We start from the raw sequence: 9,194 nt of genomic DNA, 5'->3' as shown, positions 1-9,194 counted from the left end.
TCAAAAACTAGTTCATAGAGTAAAATGTCTTATTTACTTCTGGAATTTATATCTACCATCTAGTTATAATATTATTACTCGTTATAAATTTGACCGTTACCGGATTATCGTCCGATGTGTCTTGGAATAGTTGGATTGCAACCGGCAACAACGTTAAATCCTTGTTAACGAAAAACAGGGCTATGGGACTACACACCTATAAAAGTGAAAGCACATGTGATATAACATTATGTTTGGTTATCAAATAGGCCTAATTTTGGTTTGTCTATGGTATATGTACGGTAGGCTATATTTATTTTAATAACAGAACAGAGTATATTAAACAAACAAGAAGACTTTCCCCCACAACCACCACGGAGTACAGTTGAATAGCAGCTTGGAAGCTAAAGATCTTTGTCTCCCAATCCAATAATCCTGGCTTCAAACTCTGTCCAAATAGGATTTCTTTTCAAGACTACTACAAAAACACCTTGATAAAGACTTAGGCCTATAGTCGAAATTTTTACTTTTCAAATAAGTATATATGACTATTGAAGTTAAAATAATGCTATAAAATTTGTTATTACCGTATTAGTTTCGACCGTGCACTTAATATTCTTCATTAATTTAAGATCTACAATGAACAACCGTTTCTTTTCAATAGCGTCATCAATCGTCATTTCTTCGAGTAACGGTTGGAGCATTTCGTTGGTTACAGCAAAGCTAAAGCAATATAATTCATATTTCAAATATGTCAAAATGTCAAAAAAATCAATATAAAACGAAATGACAAAAAACATTTTTCTTTGCAAATTAACAGAAAAAAAGATTCTTTGCATACTTTTCTGGAATTTCTGTGCACAGTCGTATTATACCCGGATTACAACCCGTCAATCGCTGCTTCCCGAATTCAACGTCTGATCTCCAGTGGTACATTCCCTATAAACAAACTCATCATATTAACATATTATATAAAGAGGTATTAATAGGCAATGCAAACTAATGCTAACTTAACAAGTTAACCAAGGATGGGATTTAAAATTTAAATTCAATAGGGGCGGAGCAGACTGGAATTCCATTCCAGGTCCAGGTTTGAAAATAATTAATATGCATAATAATAATGGTAATGAAACTAATAATATTAATACTGTAGCAAAATCTTGTGAATGAAGAAGTAAAATGATGCAATATAACTTTTTCAATATCTGGGTACTTAAATTTATTTGTTTTAATAATATTCCTTTTTTTTAAAAATGTAATTAATAATAATTGATATTTCAGTATGTAAATATGAGAATGATAATTTTAAATGTTGATTATTAGTGATTTTATCGATAGTGTACATATAGGCTAATTTTCAATAATCTAATCACTGTTTTTATTAAAATAAAATAATATAATTTAATGGTATATATAATATAGTTTTTTTCATTTTTCTTTGCCTGTATTTATATGCGCAAATCCAACGATTTCAGCCTGCAGGCTGCATGGTGTATACCTTTTTGCATTTTAATAAATAAATAAATAAATAAATAAAATAAATTAATATCTGTTCATGAAATAATCTTCAAAAAATCATCTTGTAGAAGTCCACGTGGATTAAATTAATAGAAATGACCTCAATAAGCTGAGGCCAGCTACATAAACATTAAATATAATGGCCTCGGTAAGATAAATAGAAAAAAATAGTTTTATTAAAATGAATCTTTTATAGATTAAAAACTGTCTTAGACATGAGTGTAATAGGTTTTATCTTGAAAATATTGTTACAAATTGTACAATTGTGGTAAGTCATTATTTACATTACGATGTCAACGGAAAACATGATGGTAGTAATGCAGGTAAGAATGGCCCCGGTTAAAATGGCCCTGGTAACGATGGCCCTGGAAATAATTTCCCTGGTAAAAGTGGCCCCAAATGACAGGTAGGTAAAAATAGCCCCCAATAATAAATGTATCAAAACTAATTTTAAAATATCATTATAGGCATTTTGTTTTGAACTGAAGTTTTTAAAAAGAATCTAAATTCAAATAAATTGCCATTTATATTTTACTTTTTGCAGGAATTACATATTCATAGATATAAAAAAATATGCCATGAATAACATTTTTTTTCAATTTAAATGTTAAAAAATAGCAACAATTTAATCAATAAATTAACATAAATCATGCATTTTTTAATACTAAAACAATTTAGTTATGGCCAATTTTACGTAAGCGGAATCACAATTTTCCATAGATTTTTAACTTCAAAAAATAAATTAAATAAAAACCTTTATTAAAAGAATGATATCAGTCTATGCCTACCTAAATATATAAACAAATACTTACTAAAGGCACGGGAAATGCATTGCTAAATCTATAAACATATACTTATTAAAGGCACGGGGAATGTATTGCTAAATCTATAAACATATACTTACTAAAGGCACGGGAAATGTATTGCTTTCGTAGACGTTCCCAAGATCATCGATGCTCTCCCAACCTGATGTTGTAAGTTCAATAATCTTTCCGCTAGTAACGTTTTTGAATAGGATATTCATGAATTCCCACTAAAAAAATAATGACAAACAATAACTATTATTGAATAACCAATAATAATAATTCAGATATTCTCTGTTGACGAATATCATTTACCACATTGAAGGGCTTCCGAAGAAGGGACCTCTGAGGAACTGCAGCAACTGGCGGGGCATTACATTGCTGTCTATACCGAGCAAGATCCTGGCAAAAACCATCATCCACTGGCGGGGCATTACATTGCTGTCTATACCGGGCAAGATCCTGGCAAAAACCATCATCCAAAGAATGACAGATGCTATTTATAAACAATTAAGACCAAATCAAGCTGGCTTCCGGAAGGGAAGGGTATGTATTGATCAGATATTCGCTTTACGAAACATCATTGAACAGTGTACTGAATGCCAACGAAAACTATATGTCAACTTTATCGACTTTGAAAAGGCTTTCGACAGTATTCATAGAGACAGTCTTTGGGATATCCGCCGAAACTATGGAATTCCACAAAAATTGGTACTTATCATTTTTAAGTTTCTATGATAATTACACATGCAGGGTTGGACACAGTGAATACAAATTCAAAGTAAAGACAGGGGTTAGACAAGGATGTGTGATGTCGGCACTTCTGTTTAACATTACCATTGATTGGGTTATGTGTCATGCAACAGCTAGACAGACAAGAGGCATCAGGTGGATTTTCTTCTCAACACTTGAAGATTTAGACTTTGCTGATGACCTAGCTCTATTTTCTCATTGTCACGACTATCTACAAGAGAAAACGTCTCAGCTCAATGAGGTCGCCAAACAGATAGGTATGAAGATAAATAAGAAAAAGACACAAGTTATGTATCTCAATGTCCCTCAAGACACAACTGGATGGAGAAGATCTTCCAAGTACTGATGAATTTGTTTACTTAAGAAGCAAAGTCACAAACAATGGGGGAGCTGGGAAAGACATTAAGAACAGGCTAAAAAAAGCCAGAAATGTTTTCAGCATGTTGAACAATGTGTGGAAGTTTCAGCAATACAGCATCAAGACCAAGCTGAAATTATACCAAAGCTGCGTTCTCTTTACACTATTATATGGTTCAGAGTGCTGGCGGATGACAAAGGTAGACATACATAACCTCTCTGTTTTTCATACAAAGAGCCTTAGAAGGATACATCGCATCTTCTGGCCAAACACCATATCTAACGAGGAACTATTAGATCGATGCAAAATGGATAACATGGAAACTATTCTACTGAGGAAACGATGGAGATGGATTGGCCATATACTTAAAAAAGAATCAGATTACATCACACGCACAGCTCTATTCTGGACTCCAGAAGGAAAGAGAAAGAGAAGAAGGCCGAAGAATACATAGAGACGGACTGCGGAGACAGAACTGAGGAGTCTGGGGCACACATGGGGTACCATATAACGGTTGGCTCAGAACAGATCTGAGTGGAAGGACTTCGTTGTTGCCCTACATGCCAGAGGCATAACAGGCAAATAATAATTTTAAAAAAAAAACATTGAAGGGCATCTAGTTTTGTTTATAATAATAATAATAATAATAATAATAATAATAATAATAATAATAATAATAATACAGTAATAATACAGTAATAATATAATAATAAAAATGAAAATAATATGATAATAATATTGGTAATAAAAATAATTTGATTCTTTGCAGCCAGATTGAACTAATGATAGATCTTTGTATTAGCTATCATTGTACAATACTTCTATTTATAATATTATTTAATAATTTTTGAATCAGAACGTTATACATACATTGTAGTCAGTAGAGAGATTTTCTCCTCGTGGAAGCTTTGTTACCTGGAATTGAAACATCAACGCCGGTTTTTATTTTAGATTATGTATTTTCTAGGTTTTCAATCAAATATTAATAACAATTATGGATATAATATTACCAGAATAACAATGAATATATTATTCAAGATAGGAATAATGGCTAACGTGAATTGAACACTACATAACATTGTGGAATTTAATCTCCAATTTACATAATAAGGCAGAAATTAATTAAACAATGCTATATATCAATGCAAGGCTCCCAAGTCTCCCGGATTGTCCTGGAGTCTCCAGGAATGTTGGTTCATTTCCCGGGCTCCGGGAATTATTTACATAGTACTTTTTTGTACTTGGTAGAATTAGACTACCTAGTGTCACTATCACGATCATTATTCACTTAGCTGCTTATACTGCCGACATTTTTGTTTATTTATCTTGGCTTTTTGATATAGGCCCTTTCACCGCCAACATTGTTTAATGTTACCGACAGTTAATTGGTTACTCTTCACACTTGCTCATTAGGACATGCCTATTATCAGAGATACAAATATATATTTGTATCTCCACCGAGATCCAGCCATTGTTTCTCACAGCATTGTTGTTTTTCAGTATTTTGCCTTTTAATCTATAGCTTGGTTCACGTCGAACTTTTATCTAGATATACATCCACTTAACTAGTTAAAAGTTCGACGTGAACCACTCAATTATAGCTAGTTAAAGGAATTAAGTCACTTAAGTTAAGTGACTTAACTTTACTAGAATAACGGTAAATTAACTTGCTTAACGGTAAAGTCGGCTCGGATTACAAGGACACGATTACGTAACGTAGGCATCTAAGCCAGCTTTGTTGTATCGTACCACCATTATCATCTTCTGGCTGGCAACAACGTACTTCAACAATGCTAACAACAGCATCGAAGTAGTCTCATTAGTCTGGTTTTCAGAAATTATTTGTAATATTTTGGGTAAACACACAGCAAACGTCCATTTTACGAATAGTCGATATTACCAATGACCTTTGCCCTTTGCATCATCGACCAAGTAATAACGTTAAAAAGTCCGATTGCGCACGTTTTTCAAAGTGATAATGTATATTTTTCTTAATAATAAAATCAGATTTGTTGTATTTATTTATTGACAATTCAATCTTTTCTATTTCTGCTATAATAGTCGCTATTAATTCAATTTCAACGAACTACCACCAACGCCAGTTGAATTGACGCTTTCCAATATTTTATTACTGCTCACTGTCATAAAGGAACACAATCGCATTTAAACTTTGTTTTGTTTCTTTATTTTCGAAGAAAACCCGGTCAACAGCCATGATCGAAAAACAACAACAACAACGTTGCGCTCTCGCATAAAAACTATTATAGCGCCCTTAACATTTCAACTATTGTTTTAATTAAATAATAATTTTTCTTCTATTCATACTACAGTTTGTCGACATTTCGCATTAATTTTAACATAACATAATTTTCACAATTTTACATCATCATGGTATATATCACCTGGCACGGCAATCCTTCAATTGCCGGAGCAAACGCATACTCTCTTTTCTTTTTCTTGAGTTCCTTCTTCCGCTGTTGAGGGAATTTGGAGAATTGAGGCAGCACGCAATCGTATTCCTGAAATCGCATCCTCTTTTCTGACGTCATCCAACGATCTATCGGAAATATGTACTGCTTGTTATTTTTGTTGTTGTGCACCTCTATCCATTCGATATACCACGCATCATAGATATACCCGGTGCGCCACAATTCAATATCAGTGATGTCTCCGAAATTGGAGAGACCGCTGACTGGAAATGTGTCAGTGCTACCACATTCGAAGTCGTCACGCCAAATACAATCAAGATTAATATTGTGTGATCGAGTGCCTTTTTTATTTACGAGAACAACGTATACATTCGCATTGGTCCCTGCTCCCTGGTGGTCACCAGTTTTGACGAAAATGGTGTAGTTTTTCTTGCCACGTCTACCAACGATAGCATTTTTCGAAGTTCGACATCCCATGCTGAAAGTCGAAACAAAGTAAAAAAAGAAATTGATCACATGACCTTTTCTTGCAAGTTGAGTAACCTTGTACAGTGTTTAAATTATTTGACATTTTATAATTTAGGCCTAAGTAAATGTTTTATTTCCAATGTTTGAACGTGTATTTATGTATGCTTCTCCTTGTTTGAGGTTATTTTGAATAAATTGAAATTGAAATTTAATTGAATATTGTGATTTGAGCACAATTCATTCTAAATTCATTTCAATTCCAATTTGTACACAGGTCTGCGACTATTCCGACGTCGTTGTGGACGTTGTATCATACAACTTGTTTTCCTTTTGTACAAAATACGTCAATTCAGCTTTTTGCTGCTAATGTATTTTTTATGAAGGAGTTTCTGAATAAAGATACCGATTATATATATTTATCTATTTGTTCATACTAAGATTCCATCTTGATTTAAAAACTGGGGGAAAAGGTGAAAAAAGGATAGTTACGCCCCCTTTCCCCCAGTTTTTAAATAGTAACAAGAAATATTTCCTATAAAAAAAACGCTGCAACATCTTTACCTTATTCAATTCTTCCATTTGGATTTTCATTATAATATTTCGGCATTTTGATTATTTCATTTTATTATTTATTTCTATATTTAAGATTATTTTTGTTCACTCTTGTTGACTGACCTGGGTGTGTGGTAAGTTAATTACGTTGATAACCTTCAGAGGCTTCATCATCAGCTGTTGTCGGTCCACTGCTGGACAAATGTCTTAGGATGTCGACGCCAAATCAATCTTTCTCTCTTGCACCATTTCACTCGTCCCCAATAAATATCGATCTCATCTCTCAATATTTTACGTAGTTTTCCCTTGCTCGTTTTGCTATCCATGGGGGTCTGTTACTTTTTTTTTGTTTTTGTTTTTAAGAGGGTTAATACTTAACTACAAGTTATTTAATTAAAAACAATGCTCTGGAGCCTAGCTTCAAGGCGTCTGAAGGTCCCTGGTTGCGTCAACTTTTTTATACCCACATATTCCTCTTTTTTAAATTTATGTATAGTATAACATTACCGGATGACGTTTTCACAGTTTATCTATATATTAAACATTTTAACTTACATTTAAAGTCATTTCTAGTTATTGGAGTCTTTCGAGTAGAAGGAGAGCTCTAAAGCTATTATTTTTAATTTAAAAATTAGAATGGAAAAATATTTCCAGAAAACAAAAATGATTGAGTACTTACATGTTTTATGCAACGAATATAAGGTAGGCCTAAGTTATCTCATCATCTGAACAGCGACCAATGTATTACTGGCAAACATATCATACAATCATATTTATTAAACATACAAGCTTCATAAACACCATATGATTACATTAACTAATTAATCTAAAATTGGCGATTTGTCAGGTTTCTAATAATGCAAGCATGATAAAATAAACAAGAAGCATTAACTTAAGTAGGCCTATTATCATGTTAGAGATCCAAAAGTCAAACTAGGCAAGTATTGACCGTCATTATTACCTTATCATCTTCATCATATTATCCATCACCAACATCATTATCATCATCATCATCTTCCCGGCCTCATTATTATTAGTTCCCATGCTGTAAAGAAATAGGAACACTTCCTTTTTGTATTTCCAATAATTATTTCATTTTAAAAATCAGAAAAAAATGGAGTCCGGTGCACAGGGACACTTTAAAGCACAAAGTAAACAAGACGAAAACACTGGTTGACTAAAAATGTTTGCGATGCAGTCTACAGTATAGACCAGCTACTTCAGTTGAAACTTAGGTTAATAGTTTTTGCATACATGTAGTATTGGTCATGTAATTGTGCCCTATTGTTTGAAAACATTAACGGATAAAAATTAAAGCATCACACGATAACTTTACTACCCTCCTTCACCAAACACTCGGAATAATGTAGCGTCAATGGTACAGTGCATTATTGAATGTCTATTTTGTTAAAATGCAGATATAAGCCTACAGTTAACTGACTTCTCTAAACGATAATATCAAAATGCTTTAGATTAGAGGACATTAAAAAAAGTCCTTAACATTTCCACCTGAATTAATAATAATAATAATAATTATTATTATTATTATCTATTTTTATTTTTATATTTATTATTTTTATTATTATTATTATTATTATTATTATTATTATTATTATTATTATTGGATTTATATAGCGTACATATCAAGAAAACTGCTCAAGGCTCTTTTTCCCTGGTCATTGGATACAGAATCAATCATACACAACGTGCAACCTCTCTGCTCCCTATAAATAAAATAAAAAGTTTTAAGAGTACCATTTCTAGGAATATATATGTGCTACTATATAATCTTAAAATGTGTTCATTGATTTAATGCCCGTCCTATGCACCATCACAAGCACCCGGCACAAGTGTAATGCCGTATTAAATATCAATTTTGGTGCAAATCTTTTTGGAAACATTTTTACCAATGGCTGCATATGAACGTCGGCCCTCGCAGAGGTTTGGTGATTACCATCATCATTATTTTAACAACGTCAGTACGAGATACCAACAATATTCAATTATCAAACAAATTAGCGATGTGAAGTGTTTAGTGTTCAGACAATAGTTGTTGAGAGTAAACTCTCCAGTTATACCTGATTATTATGAGGGGCCCCTGAAAATTGGCAATACTCAGCTTTTCTGATAAAATTAACTCAAGCTTAATAACTCGGTCGGGTACTGGATAAACATTCTCTTTCCCATCCTTCTCCTTCTTCCCTCCTTCTTTTTTTGCATTTCAGATCATACAAAGTTCTCCAGACATTATATATTTTTCGCCAAAAAGTGGGGGGGCCCGGGCCCCCCCGGCCCCCCGGTTCCGCCGCCCATGAGTACGAGATACCAACAATA

The 9,194-nt window shown here is 33.0% G+C and overlaps 1 protein-coding gene across 1 annotated transcript in view; it reads right to left on the bottom strand.

The window, feature by feature from the left end:
• Positions 1-7,637, bottom strand: part of LOC117120715 (allene oxide synthase-lipoxygenase protein-like) — a 15,507-nt gene extending 7,870 nt beyond the window's left edge. The window contains exons 1-7 of the mRNA XM_033265770.1: positions 7,540-7,637; positions 5,814-6,318; positions 4,282-4,326; positions 2,402-2,530; positions 821-918; positions 567-702; positions 101-196 (exon numbers count right to left, since the gene is read on the bottom strand). Of these exons, the coding sequence (XP_033121661.1) occupies positions 101-196; positions 567-702; positions 821-918; positions 2,402-2,530; positions 4,282-4,326; positions 5,814-6,317 (1,008 nt within the window). The 5' untranslated portion in view covers position 6,318; positions 7,540-7,637. The remainder of the gene's footprint in view (positions 1-100; positions 197-566; positions 703-820; positions 919-2,401; positions 2,531-4,281; positions 4,327-5,813; positions 6,319-7,539) is intronic.
• Positions 7,638-9,194: the final 1,557 nt, after the last annotated feature.

This window comes from Anneissia japonica, unplaced genomic scaffold (genome assembly GCF_011630105.1).
Source record: "Anneissia japonica isolate Jap-2015-1 unplaced genomic scaffold, ASM1163010v1 scaffold287790_len634930_cov199, whole genome shotgun sequence".
Classification (NCBI taxonomy): Eukaryota; Metazoa; Echinodermata; class Crinoidea; order Comatulida; family Comatulidae; genus Anneissia; species Anneissia japonica.
This window is presented reverse-complemented; position numbering and strand designations above follow the sequence as displayed.